Consider the following 27,258-nt stretch of genomic DNA (forward strand, 5'->3'; position numbering starts at 1 on the left):
TCATCCTTCAGAAGGAAGTTCTGGCTCCTAAGCCAATATGACTCCCATGTGTGAGAAAGTCTGGTTTGCTTTTTTTTTTTTTTTTTTGAGATGGAGTCTTGCTCTGTCACCCAGGCTGGAGTGCAGTGGCGTGATCTCGGCTCACTGCAACCTCCGCCTTCCAGGTTCAAGTGATTCTCCTGCCTCAGCCTCCTGAGTAGCTGGGATTACAGGCATGTGCCACTGCACCCGACTAATTTCTTGTGTGTGTATTTTTAGTAGAGATGGGGTTTCACCACGTTGGTCAGGCTGGTCTCGAACTCCTGACCTCATGATCCGTCCACCTCGGCCTCCCAAAGTGCTGGGATTACAGGTGTGAGCCACTGCACCTGGCCTGGTCTGCTTTATTGCCTGTCTCTGCTCTGCAGGAGTCAGCGCGTGGGGATGTGAGAGAAGCTCCAGGAGGCAGTGCTGCTGAGGGGGCTGCATGGGAAGCTTGAGATCTCACACAGGGCCAGACATTCTAGTCTCTGCTTACCTGCCCCGGGTTCCTCAGTCTCCAGGACAGGTTAGGATATCAGATTCTATCTCTCTCGAAGTTCAAGGAGACAACTCTCGTCCTCAGGTGGAGCACGGAAAGCCCACCTTAGCTTAGAGCTTTCTTTCAGGCTGTTATTTGTCCACTTAAATCCAGGTAAGCAAAGTGTTCCCTTGCTTCCCCCTGTTACTACTTTCACTGGACCATCAGTTGCACTGTCACCATGGTATCTAATCCCAGTCCCTTCCACTGCAGCCCAGCCCTGATGCTCTTCTACATCCTTAGTGGGCCTCAGATTTTCTCAGACTCAGTTCCATAGAACCCAACATATTTTTTTCTTTAACTTTTAAAATTCAGGGGTGCAAGTGTAAGTTTGTTACATAGGTAAACTTGTGTCACGAGTTTTGTTGTACAGATTATTTCATCACCCAGGTATTAAGCCTAGTACCCATTAGTTATTTTTCCTGATCCCTCCCTCCTCCCACCCTCCACCCTCTAAAAGGCCCCAGTGTGAGGAACCCAACATATCTTCTCATGGAAAAAGGATGGAGGAAAGAAGAACCACAAAGTTGAGTTGAGGGATGGATAATCATACTGGTTATAGAACAAATTAAGTTCCATCAACCAGATGCCTAGCGGTCTTGTGGACCAAAGCTGGAGAAAGAGGTGTCAGAAGCCATGAGCAGATGGAAAAACGTACTAGACAGACTGGGAGGAATGAAATGTTTTGGAGAGTTTGGGGTCTGAGCTTAAAAAATGGCTTCTGGAAATGGATCATGAAACAGGAGCTTTGACCATCTGTCAGTGAATGGAGTAGAAAATAGCCATTCTATTAATATATTTCCTTCCTTCTGGCTTACATATTTCCTAGGGTGGAGGGAACACAGAGGTTGTACTGTAGTTGGAAGGATTTGGTGTAGAGAACACGAATTACTTTCTCTGGCACAAGTGATAAGTAAAAACATACCCCAAAGTCTCCTTGTGCCTGGGCTGATGAAGGGACACTATATCCAGAGGAGAGGACTGTTAGAAGAATATGGCCTTTAGTCAGATGAATTTAGATTCAAATCCTAGCTCTTTTGTTTACCAGCTGTGTGACCTAGAGTAAGTTTATTAACCTCTCAGGAACAAAATTATTTGATCTGTCATATGGGAATATTAGCAAACACACTAGACTGTTAGGGAATTCATAGTTCACTATATGCCGAATCCTCAGAAAAGTGCCCCACACAGAGAGGGCGTTTGGCAAATGCTCTAGCATCCTAAGCCCTAGCCTCACCCCCACTCATCTAAAATCTCTGTACAATTGCTGGTTGCCTCTCACAGGCCCCATTTATATCCTGCAGGGACACAGCCAGATGGAAGCAGGAGATGGGGCTGGATCCTGCACTGCCAGTTTTCAGTCAGAACTTGGCGATTTCTGGGTCTGGGTCCTTTGTCCTGCTGGGGATGCCGGGACTGGCGGCTCTGCATGCCTGGCTCTCTGTGCCTGTGTGCCTACTCTACATGGCAGCTTTGGTAGGGAATGCCTTTCTACTGGGGCTGGTGGTCACTGACAAGGCACTCTGGGCACCCATGTACCAGCTGCTGTGGCTTCTGGCAGCTGCTGATTTTGTTCTGGCCACATCCACAGTGCCCAAAGCTCTGGCTGTACTTTGGGGCTTGTCTAGTGAGATATCATTTGGAGGCTGCTTGGCTCAACTCTTTGTTGCCCATGTGGCAATCATTGCCACATTGCTGAGTCCTCAGTGCTGCTGGCCATGGCCGTAGACTGCCAGCCTTTGCACTATGGGGCGTTGCTGGCCCAGTTTGTGGTAGGTCTAGTGGCTCTGGCTACCATGACCCATGATGTCTGTGTCATGGTACACCCTGTGATCCTGCTCAAGAAACTGCCTTACTGTGGGCAGCGGGCCCTACCCCACACCTACTGCAAACACATGGGTGTGGCTTGCCTGGCATGTGGAGATATGTGCCCCATCATCTGGTATGGACTGGCCACCACACTGCTCTCCCCAGCCCTGGACCTAGGGCTCATAGGTGCTTCCTATGCCCTCATTCTCCATGCTGTCTGCCATCTGCCATCCCATGTTGCCTGTCACAAGGCTCTGGGTAACTGCGGGGCCCATGCTAGTGTCATTGGTCTCTTCTACACACCTGCCCTCTTCTCCTTCCTTGCTCACTGTTTTGGGTGTCACACAGTGCCCAACCATATTTACATCCTACTGGCTAACCTCTATGTGGTGGTGTTCCCAGCTTTCAATCCAGTGGTCTATGGAGTGCAGACTCAGCAGGGCTCAGAGGCTCAGGAACTTGCTTCAACTTTTCTGGGCAGGAGCAGTGAAGAAGATTGGCCCTGAGAGGGCCTCCCCACAGGAATAAATGTGATCCCTATTTTCTTCAGTGTGCGTGCCCAGATGACCAAGTGATGCTGCAGGACCCATCTGGGTAGAGCTCTGACTAAAGCATCTCCATTGCCTGCCGTCAGGTGGCCCTATGCTCACTCCAGCCCTATTTTATCACCCATTATGTAGGCAGAATACACTGAACTGACCTCTCTCTGCCCAGCTCTACAGTGCCCAGTCTATTCCTGATATTTCTAAGTCTGTATTGATCTCCACAGAGGGATTACACACATATAGAAGTGGTTGGTCCTAGACTGTGACAGTCTAGGAGGTCTAGGACACGTCCTGAGGACTGGGATCTTATCTTTTTTCCATCAGTTTATCCAGCCAAAACCAGATTAATGAAACATGTCTCTGAGTTGGGTCCCTTGTACAATGTCTGACACTAAGCAGGAACTCTATTTGCTAAGGGGATGAAGTCAGGAGGAGCTGGGGAAATGGCATGATGTGAATAAAATAGAGCACAGCTCTGGAAATGGACATGGTTTCTGACCTGGGTGATAATACCTAGAGCTTGGAAGACCTGTTGGCTTTGGATGGGAAGAGAGTGCACACTACTGTGGCTTCCTCACTAAACTCTTTCCCTGCGTTAATCAGATACTAAGGCTACTCTTGTGTTTTTCAACTTGTGCTAATGGCTATTTGTAGACAGCAAAATATGGGGACGACAACTCCAGCAGCAGTTGTCATGCTTCTTGCTCTATCTTCATGTTCTTTCGTTTTTCCTTTCCTACATTCCTTCTTCCGTAAGGTGCCTTAGTTCTACTGTCACTCATCTGGATATTGATCCCAGACAGGTTTCCTGCTTCATGCAGCTTAGGTTTCCCAACCTATTCCTCTCTTATCTTCTTAACCTCTGTGCTCCTCTGGACCCCACGGCTACAGCAAGGCCAGGCTAGAGAAGCTAATGAAGAATGGATCTCTGGCCTTGAGCATGGAGTAAGAGGGTGAGAATCTGTAAAGTAAGAAAAGGATATGACCTCTCAGCAAGGATTGTCCAACAAAGCTCTGGGCATGTCTTCCTGCAGTTGTACATCCACACAACTTCTCAAATCTTTTCCCAGAAGGGAAGTCGCAGTTTCATATACCTTTCTCTACTAGGTATATGCCAGGGCAAGGATTCTAAAGGATGAGATGAGTAAGCAGAGGATTTTTATACTAAGCAGCCATATAATCTGAAGTTAAGGGTCTGTGAAAGGTAAAGAAACAATAAAGGATAGAGGTAGTAGAGCTACAGAGACAAAATTCCTCAATGGAAAAATGGGGCAACACACTCTTTATAGGAAATCTGACATTCTCCTAGGCACTTGGGTGAATGTGATAGTCCCCACTGTCTGAGAAATACTCAAGAGAGATAGCAGAAGAAAAGAGAATAATTTTGGGTGGCTGGCACTAAGAGCACTGAGCTTTGCGACTCCTTGTCCACGCTCAGGAACTACACTCTTCCTTTTCTATAGGGATAATGGCAGTTCAGAGGCCAGAAGACTTGAGGCTCCACAGCATCCTGTGGCAGGTTAGGAAATATTGGGAGGGAGCTTTCTTGATGGACAGGCAGTAGAGGCAGCTGGCATTAAGACCAGAGGAACTGGGGGAAGCATTTGAATAGTGGAATGGATGTAAAAGTTTACAGTACCTGGAATAGTGCAGGAGGCAAACTCCTAGGGGTGAAGGAAGATATATAACAGAGGAGTCCAGTACAGTGTTGCTGAAGCGATCCCCCCAGATATATACTTTGGCCCTCATCCAAGTGCACCCAGTTAAGTAAATGCTTCTGTTCTTGAGACTGAACAGGTAGAATTGCATTTCCTTCTTGACTCTTCCCTTTCTCAAAGTTGAGGGAAACACCATAATCCCTCCTGAAAGGGACTCATCCCAGGGCCTCCGCAGGATGTCTCAGGTTTGTCTTTTTTTTTTTTTGATGTTTAAGCATTTATTAATTCTGATTTTGCATTTTTTATTTTGATATATTTTTCCTCTTTTCTTTCTTTCTTTCCTTTTTTTTTATTATTATTATACTTTAAGTTTTAGGTAATCTGTTTAGACAAGAGGGCCCAGCAGGGTGGAGGAAGATCTAAGCCTAGGGATGGATGTGGAAGACCCCGTTTATCGTAATAAACTCACTACCACCATGTTTACAGGCACCAGTCTGTCTCAACCCTCTTCTCCACCTTTCCATACCCTCTCCACACCCTCTTCATCCTCTCGGCCCTTTCAAATGTCAAAATGTATACCCCCTTGGCCTTGGCCTCCCAAGGTGCTGGGATGACAGGCGTGAGCCACTGCACCCAGCCAAAGTACAAATCTTGATAGAGAATAAATATTTCATTTTTTTGTTTTGTGTGTCACTGAAAAATGCAGACCAAGATTGATATATTCTCATACATGGGCATACATATACACAGACATATGAACACCCTATAATCATACATACAAAATAACCTATGTTTATGCAAAATCAACCTGCTGATATGCTTGTATATGCACTCAGGTGTATGGATACACACTCAAACCCACACATGGTTATTATACTTTCACACTCAGCTACCTGTGAGTTGTGTGCTTTAAACTTGGCTCATATATTACCTGCTTTTTTCTCTAGCTTCTTGTGCCCATGGAGGCCTCCAGGAAGTTAGCAAACCCCTTGTGGTGCAGCTCAATTGGAGAGGCTTCTCATACAAGGTTGTTGCCTGGGGCCGAGACTCAGCACCCAATCCAGCCTCTTCCCTTTACTGGGTGGCTCCTCTATGTACAAATGGCAGGTGAGCCCTGAGTGACTTCTGTTCAATTGAATGTCCCCTACCCATACCCAAACAGGGTTCTTTATAGCCCTACGCCAGTTTCTTCTCTCTATTTTAAGTATGCCCCAAAGCAAACCTAGCCTAGGCCTGACAGGTCACCTCCTAACGCTCTTCTCATGAGACAAGCATGACCCAGACTGCCCTGAGTTTCCTTCACAAATCCACTGCCTACAAATTTTAATCCCATAGTAACTCAAAGATGGTTCTACTTCTACTCTGATTCTATGTAAAGAACAAACTCTTCTACACCTGGGCCTCAAAATTCTAACTTCCTGCTTAGAAGTTCAGAGCATGTCTCTGGCCAAGCTTGAGACTTGGAATTAAGCCAATCTGTGTTTGAAACTCAGTACTGCCATTTAAGCTAAGTGACCTTGGGAAAATGAATTAACATCTCAGAACCTTTCTTAGCCATATGTAAAATGAGGATAATTATACATATATGAGAAGAACACATGAGATTACATAGAAAAGTATGTAAAACATAGGTGCTGATATGTATTTATTAGATGAAAGAATGGCTAAAAGAGTCAATAAATAGATGAATAAGACCTTCAATACATTGTCAACCTTGCTAGGGAGGTAGGCCTAACACACAGAATGTTAAAAGTCAGTGTGTGTGAAAATGTGATATAGACCCATTGTGAGAGAGAGACATGAATCTAGGTTGAACCAGTCATTGAAGAACTCCAGTTGAAGCTCAACTCAGAAAGATCAGTGTTATTGAAAATTAGTATTACTGAAAATAATATTCCCCAAATTCTATGCTTATATAAAATGTATTGTATAGGCCACAATTTGTAGCATATAACTCATATATGCTACACTTTGTAGCATATAACTCATATGTGCTACACTTTGTAGCCTATACAATACATTTACATGCCTTGGAACCCTCTCAAAATCTATGGGTAATCAGGACTTACAGAACAGTGTTAAGAGATAAGATTACTCATGACTCAGAGATAATTTAAGGAACTTTCCAATGTGACCTCATGAGAACAAATCTCCCTGAATCCAGCTCCAGACATATGTCCTGTTACAGGACCCTTGCATCTTGAGGACAGGTGGAAGGCAGTGGAGAGTAGATACAGAAGAATCTCTATAAGGAAGAGAAAATAATAGCTACCATTTTTGACTGCTTATTGAAACAAATGCTGTACTAATTGTTTTCTTTGCTTTATTTTGGACAGTCCTAACAGTCAATAAAGTAGCTTGTTACTTTTGTTTACAGTTTTTACTTATAAGCTGTGTGACCTTGAGCAAATGACTCAACCTTTCTAAGACTTAGTCTCTTCATCTGTAAGGATAAAACCTACCTTACAGTGCTGTTATTATAATTAAATAAGATTATGCATATATAGTGTTTAATAGGCACTGTAGCTTTTTATTATTACTGTTTTATTATTACTGTTACTTTTAAAAATAATTGTTTAGTTTGTCATGGTTAAGTGAAAGATGAACTAAAGTCAATTGTTTTATAGCAAAGCCCCTGCTCTTAATTAGCAAACTGATCTGCCCATTTTTATAGCTCTTTGTTACCTTAGTTATGGCTGTCACCCAATAATTCTGAATGCGGGGACTTGGCCTCGGTACTTTGACTACTATCGGCTGTACAAATTCTATAATGACTTCGCACTGCTGAAAAACTATGAAGAGAGGAAGATGGGCTATGGTGATGGCAGTGGAAATGTTGTGTACAGAACTTTATGTACTTTAACTACTGTGGCACAAGTGACATAGCCAAAATGGACCTTTCCTCCAACACACTGGTGCTGCAGTGTCTGCTGCCTGGTGCCACCTATAACAACCGCTTTTCCTATGCTGGTGTGCCCTGGAAGGACTTAGATTTTGCTGGTGATGAGAAGGGGCTGTGGGTTCTCTATGCCACTGAGGAGAGCAAGGGCAACCTGGTTGTGAGTCATCTCAACACTAGCACCCTAGAAGTAGAGAAAACCTGGCATACCAGCCAGTACAAGCCAACCCTATCAGGGGCCTTCATGGCCTGTGGGGTGCTCTATGACTTACGCTCACTGACCACCCTCCAAGAGGAGATCTTCTATGCTTCTGACGCCACCACTGGGCAGGAGCGCCGCTTCAGCATCCTGTTGGACAAGATGCTGGAAAAGCTGCAGGGCATCAACTACTGCCCCTCAGACCACAAGCTGTATGTCTTCAATGATGGTTACCTGATAAATTATGACCTCACCTTCCTGACAATGAAGAGCAGGCTACCAAGACCACCCACCAGGAGGCCCTCTGGGGCTCATGCGCCACCAAAACCTGTCAAACCTAACAAGGCTTCCAGACCCTGAGACCCCAGGGCTGGGCAGAGCATTGGTAGAAGTGTGCCCTCTTCCTTACCTCCAGGAGGACCACATCCCAAAGTGGCCATTAGTCCTAATGATTGGAAGACTGATTATATCTATATCTAGTGAGTTCTTTATGTAATTAATATCTCGATCAGCACATTAACGTTCCCTTTAATAATGGTCTAGGTGGATTTGATACAGAAAAAGTAAAATATTAGCTAAGAAAATGGTACCCTCTCCTTCTGATGCTTTGGCATCTCATATTCCTTTTTTCATAAATCCACCTCCTGGAACTCAAGAGTTCTGTGATCTAGAATTGTCAGTCTCAGGTTGGGAACATCTGATTCCAGTGCAGAAGCTGCAGGGAAGCTGGTCATTAGAGTAGGATATGAAATTTCTCTTTCTTATCTCCACCTTCCTGTGAGGTCCCTGGGGGAGAAAAGGGGCAAGATCTTGGTCTGGTAATCAATTTTTCATTGTCCTGGATCGATCACTTTTGAGTGCAATTGCAAGAGAATAGGCCTGAGTCTTGCTGTAGTAAGTTAGCAACTGGCAATATAGCATGATGAGGATCCGACGTGGGTGGTGCTGGGGGTCTAGATATTCTTAATAAAGAATCATTGGTTTGATAGCAGAAAGTCTCCTGGCCAACGGTCTGTCATCCCTTTGCCTGTCTTCAACACACTGGGAACATATGGACTCCAGCTTTTTGCTTGTTCCTTACCTGTCTGTGTGGTGCTCCTCCCTCTCCAGGCAGATGGATGGACTATGTAAAATCCAGACCCTGAAGGCTTCCTAGTCACACAGAAAATGCATACACTTTCATACATACATTCGATTAGACATATACATTCTCACTCATATAAACAATTATTTCCATCTGCATCTAAATAAAAACCAAACACAATTCTCCAAATTTACATGGGACCAAGAATCCAGCTTTTTAGTTGCCTGTGTTTGTCCCCTTAAGAATTTTACTAACCACCTCCTCTCCCACCTCTTGATTTACAGACGACATTCCCCTTTAATGCTTTGACATAAAGGTGGACACACAAGAGTGCGTTAGGACATTAAAACAAATCATTTTAAAACTTCTGTTATATTGACATGTAGAAGGGACCAAGTGATATGTGAATAAAAAGTATATTATAAAAAACAGCTAATTCACATTTAGTTTGGCATGTGCCTATGAAGAGCCTTCCTGGTTAGCCCTACTCCTGCTTCCTAGGACAGAGGAAAATTTTCCCCACCACGTGGGAGCACGATTAAATATAGAATCCCAAAATCTAGACTCTATATAAGGCCCAAATTTCCAGATCATTAAAAAAATTAATGAGCTCCTTCCTGTGGGAGAGACTGCATTCTTATAGGAATGTGGCTTTATCTATGGCTTCAGTAGACCTAACTTTTCATACAAGTCTAACATCCCTATAAGGAACATACACACAATATCACACAGAAACACACATCCCACATTAAAAAATATGTTTTTTATTTACTTTTTTGTTTTCTTACTAGTTCTATCCAGAGAACTTTGTCCGTGTTTTCTGGAAAATTATTTTATTTTATTGTAGAGCCCTGGACCCCTAAATATGTCCTCCTTCCCCAGCTGGCCCAGGGTGACTGCGAGGATAGAGTTGACATCACAATATCCCTTTTCTGAGGATTCATGCCCTCTGTTGGTGGGGTAGGAGGAGGGGTAGCCCTAGGAGAAGTCATCACCACTTTGTCCACCATGGGTGAAGTATGAATCAGTAGCTATGCCAGGCCTCAGCTGGGCCACATCTGGAGAACTGGGGTGAGGGCACAACATCACAAAATATCTGGCCCCAGCCTGGTCACTCATCCCTTTTTGGGCAACAAGGAAACTATCCTGTGGCCTGAGAGCACAATACCTGAGACAAAGGCCAGCAGAAACATTTGTCTGCCCTCACCCTTTCTGCCCCAGCTTCCACCTGCTCCCCATCTGCCCACCCACTAAAGTCCATGTCGCATGCCATCTCTCGAACATCCAGGATGTCCCAGAGTGGATGTCCTTCAGGTCTGCTGGCAGACAAAAATATCTCTTCAAGTGCCACTCGAGTGATAGTGAAGACTGCAGGCAACCAGAAAGACTTTATGGTAGCTGATGACATCTCGGTGAGGCAGTTGAAGGAGATGCTATCGGCTCACTTCCAATGCCAAATGGACCAACTGGTGCTGGTCCTCATGGGTTGCCTTCTCAAAGACCATGACACACTGAGCCAGAGGGGCATCATGGATGGCCACACCATCTACCTGGTCATCAAGTCCAAGCACGGCTCCAGATCTCTAGCCCATTCCTTCCAGGACCTGCCAACGAATGATCCTTGCCACCGGGACAGAAACACCAAAGGAAACAGCAGCAGGGTGCACCAACCAACTGGTATGAATCAAGCTCCAGTGGAACTGGCCCACTTTGTGGGGTGTGATGCGCCCAAAGTGCATACCCAAAACTTGGAAGTGAGCCACTCAGAGCTCAAAGCACAGATGCTGGAGAATCCTAGTATCCAGCGGCTTCTGTCCAACATGGAGTTCATGCGGCAGTTCATTTCAGAACATCTAGACATGCAACAATTGATGCGGCAGAACCCAGAAGTTTCCCACCTTCTTCTTGATAATTCTGAGATCCTATTGCAGACTCTGGAGCTGGCCAGGAACCTTGCTATGATCCAAGAGATAATGCAGATCCAACAACCTTCACAAAACCTTGAGTATCCACTGAACCCACAGCCATATCTGGGCTTAGAGACAATGCCAGGTGGGAATAATGCCCTGGGTCAGAACTATGCTGTTATCAATGATCAAATGCTGAACAGCATGCAAGATCCTTTTGGAGGAAACCCTTTCACAGCTCTCCTGGCAGGACAAGTGCTAGAACAAGTCCAGTCTTCACCCCCACCTCCACCACCATCACAGGAACAACGAGACCAGCTCACACAGCATCCTGCAACCCAAGTCATCTATAATAGCTCTGGTGGTTTATCTTCAAACACCTCAGCCAATGACACCCCTAACAAGGTCAACCACATTTCCAAAGCCAACACTGCTATGATCTCCACCAAGGGCCAGAGCCATATCTGTGCCACTCGGCAGCCAGCTGGGATACCAGCCTTACCTAGCATAGAGCTTATCCAGCAGCTTCAGGAAGAATACAAGGATGCCACTGTTTCTCTAAGTAGCTCCAGACAGACATTAGAGGGTGATCTCCAGCTGTCAGATGAGCAGACCAGCTCCCAGATCACAGGAGGCATGATGCAGTTGCTTGTGAACAACCCCTACTTGGTAGCTCAGATTATGTTGTTCATGAGTACGCCCTAGCTGAGTGAACAGTGGAGGCAGCAGCTGCCCACATTCCTGCAGCAGACACAGATTTCTGATCTGCTTAGTGCTTTAGCCAAACCTAAAGCATTCCAAGCAATATTGCAGATTGAGCAGGCCCTCCAGCTGCTGGCCACAGAGGCTCCTGTTCTTCTGCCTTGGGTTGCACCCTACCTATGGGGCCTGGGTTGGCTTCCTGCCCCCAGCTGCAGCTATTCTGACACAGTGCCCTGTTCCTGGAATGTTTCAGATATAGCTGAGCCCAAGGGACCTGAGTGCTGCCACCAGCCTGGAACAGTCCTGCAGAGGCTACAATCCCCGGATGGGGACCCTTCCCACCCTCTGCAAGCTCGTGAGACTCGTTTTAGCAAACAGATGGATTCTCTCCAGGCCATGAGATTTGGGAACTACCATGCCAATCTACAGGCACTCATTGCTACTGAAGGGGACACCAACGCTGCTATCCGCAAGCTCAAGAGATCCCAGAGATTCTAACCACCATGGCTACTTGTTTGCTTGCTACCTGCCTGCTGACCCACCTGACCATCTCATTTGCCTTTTTCACCTTTCCTGATGCTTGCAGCCAGGAGAAGTCCTGGAATAGGAGTTATCAACCAATGTGTCTTCTACTGAATAATAGATCATTGGCCATGGCTGAAACATCTGTCAATAAAATGGCTACACTCACTTGCCGCGATCTGAGGTTTGGCTTTACTTCTTTTGCAAAAAAAAAGAAACAACTAGCTGTGTGATATTTTTGTCTCACCTACTATATGTACATTAACACACAAACCACATGCACGTATTAATATAGAGATAAAAATAATGTTTTTATCTCTAAAACATGAGCATTTTGAGCATGGTATATGAAACTTGAGCATGGTATATGAAACTGATTATTTTGAGCATGTCACCTTGGACAGATATGTGTATGTACACAAGCTAATATAGTAAAAAATTCATGGCTGGGCGCGGTGGCTCACGCCTGTAATTCCAGCACTTTGGGAGGCCGAGGTGGGCGGATCACGAGGTCAGGAGATCGAGACCATCCTGGCTAACACAGTGAAACCCCGTCTCTACTAGAAATACAAAAAATTAGCCGGGCGTGGTGGCGGGCACCTGTAGTCACAGCTACTGGGGAGGCTGATGCAGGAGAATGGCGTAAACCCCAGGGGGCAGAGCCTGCAGTGAGCCGAGATCGCGCCACTGCACTCCAGCCTGGAAGACAGTGAGACTCCGTCTCAAAAAAAATAAATAAATAAAAATAAATAAATAAAAAAATTCACATATACAGGCATATAGAGTCCACATACGAGTACACACAGCCATGTGCAAACACAGATGCAATTACCTAGAGACACATAAACAGACCCATATGTAGGGAAAACAATCATAACATGCTCAAACAGAAAGGTAAACATTTTACATAGATAGGCCCAGATATTTAGTCATAAAGACTGTCTGAATTTCTCAAACCCAAATTGTTCAAGTTTGAAACTGGAACAGGAATAATATGTGGGCCAGAGTGTGGTGAATTCACATATCAGCCAAGTCCCGGTGAATAGTTATCATCATAGGGGCCTCTTACTCGTTGATTTTGCCACCATTATAAGACGGTGATGGGCTGTCACTACTTTCTCTTTAGCACACAGAGATGCAGCTGCTGCCATCTCTACTGTATATCCCAGTCACCACAAATCCAGCCCTCCATGGGGCACAGCACCTTCCAAGAATATCATCTCCTTCAGTATATCTTATGTTTGTGGTTTACATTTTCCATGGTTGCCAATGCCCCACCTTTTTCTCTTTCTGCCTCACCTAGAGTATCCCGGCATGGCAGGATATGCAATTACTTGTGTTTTAATTATTCCATGATTAAATAATTTAATACACTTTTACCATAATAATTCAATGTTGTTTTAGGCATTGAAAAAATAGCAGTGAAAAATCAAAGATCCTTTATTTATTGACTTTACCTTCTTTTGTGGAGATACAAGTAATGTTAGGTGGTAAGTGCTGTGAAGAAAAATGAATCAGAATAAGATATTCTACATAGGGTGATGAGGGGAGGCCTCTCTGAAAAGGTGACATTTGAGCAGAAATCAGAAGTAACTAGGAGAACTGAACATGCAATTCACTGGGAGAAGGAAGATCCAGGGGCTGTCTGAAAGTGAAAGCCCCAAGGTAGCAGTATTCCTGCTATGTTTTAAGAATAACAAGGAGGTGATGTATCTGAAATGGACAAAAAGGAGCAGGGAATGGGGAGGAAGTCAGAGAGACTGTGAAAAGTTTTATAGGTCTGGTGAAAACTTTGGATTTTACTGTGAATGTAATAGTCACTGGTGAGTTTTGAGCAAAGAAATCAAGTAATTCAATTTATCAGTCTGGCTTCAGAGTGGAGAATGGACTGTGGTAGAGGAAAACCAGGGAAGCAGGGAAAGCAGTTAGGAGGCTTTTACAATAGAGCAGTTGAGAAACAGTAGTTACTAGGGTGGTAGCAGGGGAGGTGTTGAGAAGTAGATTCTGGACTCTAAAAGGGACCCATCCACAGAGATTTGTGTGCTCAACAGACCACCCCTTCTGAGCCCCAACATGGCCATCAGTAAGAGTGAAGGACGGGCCTACAAACTTCCAAGTGTTTCTAGAAAGCTCACTGCCAAAGACCCCTACTTCATGTCCACACCTACCAAAAAGATGTCTCAATAAATAAATTACAGTGAAAATGGATTTTTTACGTCCCGTTTAATATGATTAAGCTTCATACCCTCTTTGCTACAGCTTGCATAAAAAGCTCAAGCTATCCAGGTCATCTTTTTTATTTTCATCACAATATGCTCTGAAAATTCCTCACTCGACTCATTTTTCTACTCGTCACCAATTTTCCAGCCTTTTCATACTACCATTTGGAAGTTATAATTTAGCAATAGAAAAACCCACATATCTACAACCTTCTTTCTAAAGATGACTATACCTTTTTGCTATAATGGAGATCTGGATGTCCAGTGAAGATACTGCTTCTCCAGCAGTGGCTACATCTGTGTTTCCCTTGGACTTGGAAGTGGATAGATGTCATTCTTGCACCATCTTGCTGCTTCTCAGCCCAGTTTTCTGGCTCCAAGATTATTTCATGATCCATGAATATAATAATTGTGGCATAATACTTGCCTAGTTAACTCATCATGGTGATACTCAACTCTTCACCTAGTTTCTGTTTAGGCAAAGAAAAGCATACAACTGTGCTGACTAGTTTCATTTAAACTTACTACTAAAAGATTTAATTACCGTCTTAGTAGTCCTAATTGCATTTTCCCAGTCCAGTGATTCTCACCAGAATCGGCACCAGGGTCACCTGGAGGGTGTGTTAAAACACAGATTTCTGCCCGACATTCCAAGGGTGTTAGATTCAGTAGGTCTACCGTGGGGTTAAAATCTCTCATTTCTAATAAGTTTCCAGGTGATGCTAATGCTGTCAGTTTGGAGATCATACCTGGAAATCCACTATCCTAGTTAATTCACTACCTTATTGTTAGTCCAAACTGCACCATTTTGTAAACTTCCCACTATTTTGCAGACCTTGGTCAAAGTGAAACATTTCATGGGGGTTCAGGCTGTGAGAAACATCCTGCCTAACCACCTGACCACAGGGTGGACAAAGGCCCAAATAAAGTAACATCCCTATCATATCTTGCTGCGCAAAGGTCCATTGAACACCACGATGACATCTTACAGAAACAAGGACCAAAACACCTCATCATGAGAACATCTTATCAATATCCTGCCAGGCAGCAAGCCATACTGCCCAGATCCCTCCCTCCCATACCTATAAATTACCCCAGCCTGTAAGCAGTGGTGGGCTCTGGCATTAGGCTGGTCCCACACTTCTCTAGGTTTTATGCTAGACATAAAGCCTGCATTTGCTGTGTGTGTGTGTGTGTGTGTCTTTCTTTAACCCTTGCCTTCCCTTCAAAACCTAACACTTATTCTTTCAGATGATCAATTCATATCTTGTTTTCTTTTCTCAAATCTTCAATATCCATTTCTTATTCTAAATCTTAAAGTTGTGCTTATTTCAACAAGAAAGACAGTAATAATCAGAAGGGACTTCTACCTGTGTCTACCATGAAATCAACAAACTAGCTTACATCTGTCCCAATACACTCTGCGTCCCATTCATTCTGCTATCATGAATAAACTTCATATTCCTAAATCAAGCTCTCCACATGGGTGCTTGCTCCCAATCTCTCTAACTTACCTATTCAAGAACTTAATAGTTTTCCCTTTCTCATGCATCAATTTTTTCTACTCATTGGATTGTTTCCATCAGAATATAAACATCATTACATTAGTCTTAAGAAAAAAAATCTAAAAAGCCTTTAACCCCACATCCCCACATAGCCGTCATCCCCTTTCTTGCATTTAAAATGCCCTTACTGGATCTACTTTTTCCCAAACCATTTGCTTTTAAACACACTCTAATCAGGCTTCCTGCCTCTACTATCCTTCCAAAGCTAGTCTCATCATGGTCTCCAATTCTTTATTTTTTCAAATCCAGTGGCCAATTCTCAATCCTTATCCTCCTGACCTAGCAGCATCATTTGACATGATTGGTTACTCTCTCCTTTTTGAAACTCTTCTTCCTTTGGCCTTTCTCTTCTCTCTCTCTTTTTTTCTACCTTACTCTTTTATTTTTTCTCAGTTTCCTTTGCCAAATTCTTCTGATCTTCCAGATTTCTAAATGTTATAGAGCCACATAACTCAGATTTTAAAATCTCTATCATTTTGCCTGTATGCACTAACTAGCTAATCTAAACCAGTCCATAATGTTAAAGTACCCTTTGAATGCTAATAAACTGTGGACTTATAATATTCAACTACCATACTACATCTCCATTTGTATGTAAAATAGGCAACTCAAATGTATGTAAAACTGTTTAACAACCTGCTAATTTAGAGAAAATGCTTATTCCCAATCTTTGTTTTGGTAAATATTCAATCCTTTGAGTTCCTTTGGGGATAACAATTTCTTTTAAAGTAAAAAAAAAGTTATGTCATGCTTGACTCCTCCCTTATACCCAAATCCTATCCATCAGCGAATCAATACTTTGAAAATACATAAACAATTCATGGTTAATGTTGAACAAGACAGCAAACTGGGACATAGGATACCAGGAAGAAGCCCCTGGACCAGGAAGTAGCTGAATGTGGGTCTGAATGGAGACAGAGAGGACTGAGAGAGGTTTTATAATGTTCCAATCCCAGTCTGAGCCTCCACAGAAGTCTCCACAGGAAGGCACTTGAGGTGGAGGAAGTAGAAGTGGTAAAAGATGGGAGGGCAAGAGCTCCCAGGGATCCAGAGCTCCTTAGAGAAGTCTCAAGAATCCTCTGTGTGAGGCTGTGATGTCAGCACTGAGGTCACAGAAGGGACCTGATAGTGCAGGTTCTGGCCCAGAAGGCCTCAGGGGTGGCTGTGTAGCAAGATGAGGGAGGTTTGGAGCCCTGCATAAAGAGAAGGACGGGACCACAGCTGACTGGTATGTACACCCCAGCCTGGGCCCTTCTTTCTACCTTTGTCCCTGTATTCATCAACTACAGACCTCTTTCCCAGGGCCCTGCATTTCCCTCCCCTGACTCCAACATATCTCAATCCCACAATCCTCCTAAAGCATCCTGCCCCAGAAACCTCATGGCCCCTTTCGTGTAGACCCTGCAGCTTTCCCTATCCTGATATTAAAGCACATTTTCATGCTCACCCTTCCTACTTTTGCCATTGCCTGAAAGAATGATCTTGGTCTCCCATCCCCATGCCCCTAGCTGTGTCCCCACAGACCTGGGCCTCCTGCTGCCACCATGGCCAAAGGTGGAGAAGCCCTGCCACAGGGCAGCCCAGCACCAGTCCAGGATCCCCACCTCATCAAGGTGACAGTGAAGACGCCCAAAGACAAGGAGGATTTCTCAGTTACAGACACATGCACCATCCAGCAGCTGAAGGAAGAGATATCTCAGCGCTTTAAGGCCCACCCTGATCAGCTTGTTCTAATCTTTGCTGGCAAAATCCTCAAGGATCCTGACTCACTGGCACAATGTGGAGTGCGAGATGGCCTCACTGTCCACCTGGTCATCAAGATGCAGCGCTGTGCCATGGGCAATGAGTGCCCAGCTGCCTCTGTGCCTACCCAGGGCCCAAGTCCTGGATCACTCCCTCAGCCAAGCTCCATTTACCCAGCAGATGGGCCCCCTGCCTTTAGCTTAGGTCTCCTCACAGGCCTCAGTGGGCTGGGCTTGGCCTATTGTGGCTTCCCTGACCAGCCAAGCTCACTAATGCGGCAGCATGTGTCTGTGCCTGAGTTTGTGGCTCAGCTCATTGATGACCCCTTCATCCAGGGTCTGCTGTCCAACACAGGCCTAGTACGCCAGCTGGTTCTTGACAACCCCCATATGCAGCAGCTGATCCAGCACAACCCTGAGATTGGGCATATTCTCAACAACCCTGAAATTATGCGGCAGACACTGGAGTTTTTACGTAACCCTGCCATGATGCAGGAGATGATACGTAGCCAGGACCGGGTGCTCAGTAACTTGGAAAGCATTCCTGGTGGCTACAATGTGCTTCGCACTATGTACACAGATATTATGGACCCAATGCTTAATGCAGTCCAGGAGCAGTTTGGTGGCAATCCCTTTGCCACTGCCACTGCTGATAATGCCACCACTACCACCAGCCAACCTTCAAGGATGGAGAATTGTGACCCTCTCCCCAACCCCTGGACTTCTACACATGGAGGCTCAGGTAGCAGGCAAGGAAGGCAGGATGGGGATCAGGATACACCTGACATTAGAAATAGGTTTCCAAACTTTCTGGGTATTATCGGGCTCTATGACTATCTCCAGCAATTACACGAGAACCCCCAGTCCCTAGGAACTTATCTACAGGGGACTGCATCTGCCCTAAGCCAAAGCCAGGAACCACCACCACCAGTAAACAGAGTTCCCCCATCGTCACCCTCATCTCAGGAGCCTGGGTCAGGCCAGCCCCTCCCCAAGGAGTCAGTAGCAATCAAGGGAAGGTCCTCCTGCCCAGCTTTCCTGAGATACCCCACAGAGAACAGTACTGGACAAGGTGGAGACCAAGATGGTGCAGGGAAAAGCTCTACTGGACATAGCACAAACTTGCCTGATCTTGTCTCGGGGCTGGGAGATTCTGCCAACAGGGTTCCATTTGCTCCCTTATCCTCTTCCCCCACGGCAGCCATTCCTGGAATCCCTGAGCCTCCCTGGCTGCCATCCCCAGCTTATCCAAGATCTCTGAGGCCAGATGGCATGAATCCGGCTCCACAGTTACAGGATGAGATACAACCACAGCTGCCACTGCTGATGCACCTTCAGGCAGCCATGGCAAACCCCCGTGCCCTGCAAGCCCTGCGGCAGATTGAGCAGGGTCTGCAGGTCCTAGCTACTGAAGCACCACGCCTCCTACTCTGGTTCATGCCTTGCCTAGCAGGGATGGGTAGTGTGGCAGGAGGTATAGAGTCTAGAGAAGATCCCCTTATGTCTGAGGATCCTCTCCCAAATCCACCTCCTGAGGTGTTCCCAGCACTGGACTCTGCAGAGCTGGGCTTCCATTCCCCTCCCTTTCTCCATATGCTGCAAGATTTAGTTAGTACAAATCCCCAGCAGCTGCAGCCTGAGGCTCACTTTCAGGTGCAGCTGGAGCAACTGCGGTCCATGGGCTTTCTGAATCGTGAAGCCAATCTTCAGGCCCTCATTGCTACGGGGGGCGACGTGGATGCTGCTGTGGAGAAGCTGAGACAGTCGTAGGAGCCTTAGTCATTCAGAGCATACGTTTTCCTCTGTGCCTTTTCCCCATATCCTATTTCCCTAGCTCTCCCATTTTTGAATACATCTGCATTATAAACCAAATTTACTATGATGCCCTTTACTGTGGAGGCAATGTTGTTCCAGAGTCAACGAGGAAGACTAATGGCCAAAACAGTGGAGGTGCTGTGTGTGAGTCAACCACTTGTACCACTATACCATCGGGGGGCCCCGGTCTGAGCTCTGCTTATGCCTATCTTGAGATGCAATTACACCCAATTTCCAATGTGAACTCTTGCCTGAGTCTCATTCATGTGGGCTATGAGAAAAAGGATGGATATGGGAGAAGAAGTAGTGATAAGGGCTGTCTCTACATGGATGGAAGGACTTGGAGGGAAACTAAAAGATCTGAAGTTAGAAGACTCACAGATATGAAGAACAGAGGAGGAAATGTTGCTGCAACATTTTGAAGGTCGAGGCCTGCAACTTTCCCAGTGTTCTTTCAGCGTTTCTTCAGATTTTGTGTCCTGTAGTAGCTGCTATCAGGTGCTCTGGTTTTCCGAGCTCCCTACCACTAGCCTGACTGAAAAGTGGGTATAGTTTCTTATTTTTATTTCCCCTGAAGACTATCCCCCAAGTGGCTTTCACTTCCAGGATTTGATGCTGATCTCTAAGCAGATACAGATAGAGCAGCAAAGGAGTCAGGGTGACTTCTCAGATTCCTGAATCTCACTGACTTTATACAGTCCCTTGTAGCCAGATCCAGAGAGTTAATTTTTTGCAACTTCAAGCTCAAAATTGAAGACCTACTCTGTGTATAGCATTTTGCTAGCTATTAGGAATTCAATATGAGCAAAAGAGTTTTACTCACTGCCCTGCCTCAATGAATTTATGATCTTACAGCAAGAATTGTGCAAATTGTGACTATATAATTCGCATTATATATAATTACAAACTATGAGAAATGGTGTAAAGAAAAAGATGAGGAGCTGTGAAATAGCATGAACAGGGTCTTGATCTAGTCTGGGGAGACAGAAAAGGCTTCTGTGAGTGTGTACTGCAAACTAGAATCCAAAAAGTGGTAAGAATTAAGTAGGTAAAGCTTTCAAGGAGGAGGGAGGAGCTTTCCTGCAGAAGAGCTATTATGTACAAAGGCACTGAGGTAGTAGGTGCATAACACATAGAAGATGCCCTTGGGGTCTCAGACTAGATCCTTGTTTGCATTCAAGGATGCTTTCCATTAACCATGTACTTCTAGGGTAAAAGTGTTACAATTCATAAATCAAGCCAGTAAATAATGCCTTCCAGTCCATATGCACATAAATCTGTCAGGTAAACCCACTGTAGAGAAACGCAAAAACACACAATGTACATCCACTTAAATACATCTTCACATGGGTATATTCTATGTACATATGTACAAGCATACATGCAAAACACAGTCTGTTAAATCAGAGTTTCATCGCAAAATGGAAGTGTAAACATAAGAAATATTCACATTATATTCCTATCAAGGAAGTAAAGAGGTCTTGATGGGGGATACCTAAAAGTGGCTGTGGTGTGTGTTTAGATGTCAGAGACTCAGTACTGGGAGAGAGGGAACCTCTACTTGGAGCTCAGGATATTTTGATCAGCCTGTGTAACTTAGAGCTGCTAGCACAAGGCTTAAAGGAGATAAAAGCAGCCTTTGGGAAAACATTTATTCTAGCGATTTAGGTTTCAATGTTTAGGTGGAGCACAAGGCTCCTGATATAATTTGGCTCTGTGGCCCCACCCAAATCTCATCTTGTAGCTTCCATAATTCCCACGTGTTGTGGGAGGGACCTGGTGTGAGATGATTGAATCATGGGGGCGGGTCTTTCCCATGCTGTTCTCGTGACAGTGAATGGGTCTCACGAGATCTGATGGTTTTAAAAACCAGAGTTGCTCTGCACAAGCTCTCTTTTGGCCTGCTGCCATTCCAGTAGGATGTGACTTGCTTCTCCCGGCCATGGTTGTGAGGCCTCCCCGGCTATGTGGAACTGTAAGTCCGGTAAGCCTCTTTCTTTTATAAATTGCCCAGTCTCAGGTATATCTTTATTAGGATCGTGAAAACGGACAAATACAGCTTCAATTTCCCCTCACTCCACTCCCCATTATGGGATGGTTTTTGTCCAGATTAAAGAAAAACCTATTGTTTATGGTGGTGCTAGGGGAAATGAAGAGGAAAGTCTTGCCTCTCCATTTTCTCCAGTTCATAAGGCGAGTTCTCTGGGTCTGCCTCTGACTGGGGAAGATATACATTGAACCCCAAATTTCCATCCTTGGAAGTCCAGATAGGTCTGAGGAAAAAAACTAAAAACCTAATAGAAATGTTACTGCATTTATCTGCCTTCCATCTGAGCCAAAAAAACCCGAGGGTCATATGAAGTTAAGCCCTGTTAATTGGAAGGCCTGGTGGGTCTGAGGAAGAAAGAAAAAAGAGAAAACAAAACAAAACAAAACGAAAAAACACCTAATGGGAAGAAATGTTACCGTTTTTATCTGCCTTCCATCTGGGCCAAAGAAAGCCTGAGGCTCATTTGAAGTTAAGCCCTGCTCATCAGGGAAGACACCAGGTGAATTGGGTCTAAGAGTCTTAGCTAGGGAGAAGAGTGTTCATTTAGTGGATGATTCTCTTGCCATAACCTCTTAGAGCCCTTCACAATTGACTGGGTACTTGGAATCCTTGCTCTAGCTTCATCAAAGAGTAAACTCATCAGCCTCATGCCTGGCTCCAAGGCGGTGAATCCAGGAGGAGGAGGCTTCTGGGGCAGGGAGGGTCACTGTCTTCTACCTAGCAGCTAAGGTAGGGCCTGGTACGTGGAAAATGTGCAATCAATGATTGAAGGAGTGTTAAACAATGAGTGACTAAGTTAGCAAACAAATGAGAAAGTGATTAGGGACACTGGATAGATACAAATCAAAGATGTCACAGGACCAGAGCTTGTGCTTGGGAAAATAAAGGCTATGAGAATTTTAGGGGGAGGAGGCCCCTGCAGGCTGATGTTGCTGAAAGAGCAGGCCTCCTAGGACTTCCCATCTGCTGTCCCTGTTCTTATACTCTATCAGCCATGGCCCAAGATCAAATCTGGGTTGTGGAAGGACAGGACAAGGGGGTTATACAGATGGCAAAGAGAAGATAGAGTCACAGAGTTTTGATCATGCTGGGCCTACTGCCTGGCCCTTTCCAAAGAAATTGTACTCTTTCTTCAGACCAAGAGATTTGCTAGAAAGCAGAAAAACAAACCGTGGTAAAGTCTGCAGTACTGAGAGCTGATTTGGATAACAATTAGCCAGGAAAGTAGACAGCAGTTAAGGAGAAAGGTATCCAAACAATAAAAAGTGCTTTTAAGCATCAGTGTTATTTCTTTTTCTTTCTTTAAAAAAAAAAAAAAACTAATATCTTCATCATAAACACATGCCCATATTTTTTTCTATATGTTTTAGGGCTTCATTACTTTTATTTATTTAATATTAATAATAGCTAACACTTATTGAGGCTTTACTATATGTCAGGCTCTGTTCCAAGCTTTTTACATCGGATTCCACACGATAGTCCTTTAGTGCAGATATTAGGAGTATCCCTAGTTTATAGATGAGGGCAGCTGAGGCAAATGAAGAGGGGAAGTACATCACTTAAAGCTATAAAGCACTTGATATTACAGCCAGGATTAGACAGTCTGATTCCAGAGCCCATACTCTTAATCACTGCAATAAATCAAGTTAATTTATGCTTTAATCCATTTAATTTATGCTTTAATCCTTACCCCTCAAAAAGTAGAGCAGGGCAGAATTTGTGATATTGAAATTTTTACCCCCCTGAATTCTGCGAGTATCTACACTAGACTGAAATGTCGTCATTACCATAGCCTATATATGCGTAGATGTTTTTGTTTCTTTGCTTTTTATTTTATCTAATACTACACTTCCTCATTTATTTTAACTTTGAAATATTTAATGACAAAAAGAATAATGCCTGGCATTGCAAAATACCATTGGCTAATTTTGTGTATTTTTCCAAGTACACTGTATAACAGATGTCAAATTTCAGAAAAGGCCAAATGAGATTTTGATTGGCCTTCTATTATAAATTGGAGCATGTTGAGAAATTGCAATAGGCAGTCTTTCCTTTTAAAATAGGGAATATTTCTATTTAAACTTTATTTCTTTGTAAAAAAAAATAGTTTCTTCAAGTAAGTTTTACACATTTGGGTTTATTTACACATGACATTTTTTGATTGTTATTTTGAATGACAATTTTTTCATTATATTTTCTGGGTGAATTAGACTGTGATGAAACTGTGCTATTACCTGTTACTGTATTATTGCTTCAGATCTTTTTTAATAGATGCTCATGTAATCGAGTGTATGCATCTTTGATAAATAGTTACAAAGCCGCTACTCTTCTAATAATTTGTATGTATGTAAGTTGTACATAAGATAGGTAAAATAAGAATATAGAAAAATTCACTACCCAGACAGCACTACCAATACCATGATGTTTGTACTTTTATATATTTTAATACAACTATGATTGTACTGTACATAGTTTCATAACCTACCTTTTTAACTTGGTAATATATCATGAATTTTTCCAAGTTATTAATTACCCTTTGACACTCACAGTTCAATAAACATTTCCTGCACATATTATATGTAAGAAATGATGTTTGGTGCTAGGAATACAATGGTGGACAAGATTAGATATGTTTCCTGCCCTAAGGAGTTTAAAATATAGTGGCAATAACAGATGTCAGTTAACTCTTACAGAGATCTCACGGAAAACTAGGCACTGTTCTATAGCCTTTGCATATATTCGTTTAATTCTTACAAAAACCCTGCAAAGTAGGCTCTATAATTAAACCTATTTTTACAGGTAAGTAAACTAAGACATAAGAAGGTAAAGTGTCTAGTCCAAGATTAGGTAGCAAGTGAATGGTTGAGCTGGATTGGAATTTGAACCAGTCTTTCTAGAGACCACATTCTTCACTCTTATCCTGTATCATTTTCTATTACATAAATGATTATTGATTTATAATTATAACAAGTTTCATGCAGGAAGTAAAGGTATTTTGCTAGTGCATATGGCAGGAGGAGGGATGTATTTTTAGAAGGATAGTCAGAATCTCTCTGGAGGAAGTATTTATACAGAGATTTGAAAGGTAAAAGGAAGCCAGACATTCAAAGAGCTAGGGGAAAAATGTCTCGTGCAAAGGAGAAAGGATAAAAGAGAATCCTGATTTTGACTGGAGCTCGATACATTCATGGAAAAATTAAAGAAGGCCAGTGGGTCTGGAGTACAGAGAATGAGAGGGAGAGTGCTTCAAGGTGACATGGGAAAGACAGGTGAGTGCAAGGTCAAGAAGACTTTGTCACCCATGCAGAGACATTCATTCTCAACTTACACAGAGAATGAATGAGAGGGTGACAAGCGGAGAAGCGGAGCCAATCTGAAGACCCCTGTAGTCATTCAAGTGAGAGATGGTATTGGCTTAGAATAGGGTTCTTGACATGTGTGTATGACAAGAAGTGGACAACTGAGAACGTATTTTGGAGATAGAATTTACAAAGCTTTCTGATGAGATTAAATGTGCAAGATTAAAGTAATGGAGAAATTCACTCACAGGTGGGAGTTGAACAACGAGAACACATGGACACAGGGCGGGGAACATCACACACCGGGCCTGTCGGGGGTTGGGGGCGCTGGGGGAGGGATAGCAGTAGGAGAAATACCTAATGTAAATGACCAGTTCATGGGTGCAGCAAACCAACATGTAACATGTATACCTATGTAACCCGCACGTTGTGCACATGTACCCTAGAACTTAAAGTATAATAATAAACAGGGAGAAATTAATAAGCAAAGAAGAAAATATCACACAATGGTAAATTCTATGCATATAATCAAAATATAGTGTTAGGATAGTGAATTAGTGAGAAAGTGATCTGAATAATTAAAAGGGACAATCTTGTTATAAAGTCTTAGGGAACAGCTACTGTGGCAGCCTTAAGGGTAAGTTGGGCACTTGGTGTGTTCTAGAAGGAGAAGGGAAGCCAGTGTGGTCAAGCTTCTTAGACAAGAGGAAAATTATCAGCAAGAGGAAGTCAAGGAAACAGGCAGGAGTCCAACTATGTGAAGCTTTAGAGCTAGTCAAGGAACTTGGATTTTATCCTAAGTATAATAAGAAGGTAACTTTTGCTACTCCCATCAGGATTTTATCTGATTTATTTAAATAAACTTTTAAGACTATCATAAGCCACATTTAGCCCGAATCTACTCAAAGGGCACAGGAAACAAAGCAAAAATCACCAGTAGGGAAGAATCAGGCATTCCTCATTTGGTGGGAGTTCTTATTGTAGCCCAGGCATAGGTTAGTATAGCCACCCAGAAGTCATCTTCTCCCAGGTATAAGGAGTCAAAGTCTGTATCAGGCAAGTCAGAGAGAGGCTGCAGGTTAAGTCCTGGTGCCCCACAGTAGCTAATATGCTTTTCAGCCCTTCATACACCTATGTTCTAGACTCTGCAAGAAATGCCTTATTATAATTTCCCCAAACTCAGGGCTGCCCAAAGTATGGAATCTCCAACAGGTATTTATGATTCATTATAACTTCTTCCCATTCAGACAAGTTTGCCAATCAAGGGTCATTTCTATCACAGGCAATCCTGCCTAGTGTCAACCTAAAATAATGGCAGAGAGACAAGCTTCCCAAATAAATTAGTTTGTTCAGGAATAAACAGGACTATAACCTGGGATATGCATGCTATGACAGATCATAGGCATATTCAAGGAGGTGGAGGCAAGGGGAAACTTTTAAAGGCAAAAAGGCGAAATATATGAAGGTTGTTTTGAAACAAAAGTTCATTAGTCATAGGGGCTTCCCACAGGTGGTGACATGTGCATTGACCATAGCTAGGAGTCGGTCTTCATAGAAGTGACATGACTACAGGGTTGTGGTTTAGTAAAGCTACTTGCAAGGCCACAATTAGGACTGTCTATTACTGGAAAGATGTCTTTGTCGAAGTGGCTTAATTGCAAGGTGTGGTTTTGGCAGAGTCTCTTATGACAGTTCTTGTTATCAGGCAAATATACATGAGGACCCTCCTTTTATGAAGGTCCCAAACTAAATGGACCTTCTGGCTCCATTTAGTTTGATTTTGACATGAATGACTCCATTTTGGTACTGACAGTTTTCACACTAGCAATATAGTTGGTATTTTACAGTTGTCTGTTTTTCAGGGAAACAGAGCCAGTAAGTTTAACTGAAAATCAGATTCTCATGCAACAGAGGAGTTTTGTTAACCCTTTTACTTATATACTTCAGATCACATAGGGCACTATGGTCTGAGATACATATTAGTGAGCGTGGTGATTTAGAATGGTTTCAAGTGGCTTTCAGTTGGGTTTACTACTGCAAGAGCAAAGAAGCAGGGCAAAAGATATGTGAAATTAAATACACAGAAGAGTAGGTGGGCGTAGATCCTCATTGCTTCCATAATTCTCACAAAGGTGCACATAATTTGGTCACTGAGTCCTTTGCAAAATGGTCTAGCAGGTCAAAGGTCCAGGATTGTGAGCTCACTGTCTCTTATACCACTAGGCTAGGCAGGGATCACATCAGCACTCTAGAGCCTATTTGCCAAAATAAAAGGCAATTCTTTGAAGAGTAGATTACATATTCCATGTTCTCATTACTATATTATCAGGACCATGGTAGTCCTAGTCACAGATGGGAATTTAATTAAGATAATGGAATGAACTCATTTCCCTTGGCTGTTAAGTTGGCAGTTGGTGGTGAGGGTAAGAGTGGAAGCCGACAAGCTAGTACTGGGATCTGCACAAGTCCGGGGAAGAGATTGTTTAGACTTGCGTCATAATAGTACTGATAGGGTGATAGATTCAGGACATATTTTTAAGGCTTGGTAGAAAGGGCTTGCTGATGGAATTAACATGGGACAGAAGGCTTTTGACTTGTGTAGTTAAGAGGATAGTGGCCTTTAAGAAGGAGAATAACTGGAGGAAGAGGCTTTTCAGAGGAATATAAAAAATACTGTTTTGACC

At 43.6% G+C, this 27,258-nt stretch overlaps 3 protein-coding genes and 1 long non-coding RNA gene across 5 annotated transcripts in view; 3 read left to right on the plus strand and 1 right to left on the minus strand.

The window, feature by feature from the left end:
* Positions 1–8,180: 8,180 nt before the first annotated feature.
* Positions 8,181–14,573, minus strand: LOC129008855 (uncharacterized). Its single transcript, XR_008492591.1, has 3 exons — positions 14,337–14,573; positions 8,751–8,821; positions 8,181–8,455 (listed from the first exon to the last, which is right to left on the minus strand). It is a non-coding gene; the product is annotated as an uncharacterized LOC129008855 (long non-coding RNA).
* UBQLNL (ubiquilin like) lies at positions 9,669–12,052 on the plus strand. The gene has a single exon (XM_054441309.2). The coding sequence runs from the start codon at positions 10,013–10,015 to the stop codon at positions 11,363–11,365; it is 1,353 nt and encodes a 450-aa protein (XP_054297284.1). The 5' UTR covers positions 9,669–10,012; the 3' UTR covers positions 11,366–12,052.
* A 2,194-nt stretch (positions 14,574–16,767) lies between the features above and the next one.
* UBQLN3 (ubiquilin 3) lies at positions 16,768–19,469 on the plus strand. Its single transcript, XM_054441311.2, has 2 exons — positions 16,768–16,896; positions 17,177–19,469. The coding sequence occupies exon 2, from the start codon at positions 17,213–17,215 to the stop codon at positions 19,178–19,180; it is 1,968 nt and encodes a 655-aa protein (XP_054297286.1). The 5' UTR covers positions 16,768–16,896; positions 17,177–17,212; the 3' UTR covers positions 19,181–19,469.
* Positions 19,470–21,141: 1,672 nt separating this feature from the next.
* Positions 21,142–27,258, plus strand: part of HBE1 (hemoglobin subunit epsilon 1) — a 250,894-nt gene continuing 244,777 nt past the window's right edge. Inside the window, exon 1 of one of the 2 annotated variants that reach the window (XM_054441327.1) lies at positions 21,142–21,209. The gene's annotated coding sequence lies outside the window, so the exon portion shown is untranslated. The remainder of the gene's footprint in view (positions 21,210–27,258) is intronic. The other variant, XM_054441326.1, reaches the window with a different exon arrangement.

Source organism: Pongo pygmaeus, chromosome 9 (assembly GCF_028885625.2).
Source record: "Pongo pygmaeus isolate AG05252 chromosome 9, NHGRI_mPonPyg2-v2.0_pri, whole genome shotgun sequence".
NCBI lineage: Eukaryota > Metazoa > Chordata > Mammalia > Primates > Hominidae > Pongo > Pongo pygmaeus.

Bases quoted from the DNA above. Each gene is read 5' to 3' on its own strand.
- UBQLNL (XM_054441309.2), top strand. From the start codon at position 10,013: ATGTCGCATGCCATCTCTCGAACATCCAGGATGTCCCAGAGTGGATGT.
- UBQLN3 (XM_054441311.2), top strand. From the start codon at position 17,213: ATGGCCAAAGGTGGAGAAGCCCTGCCACAGGGCAGCCCAGCACCAGTC.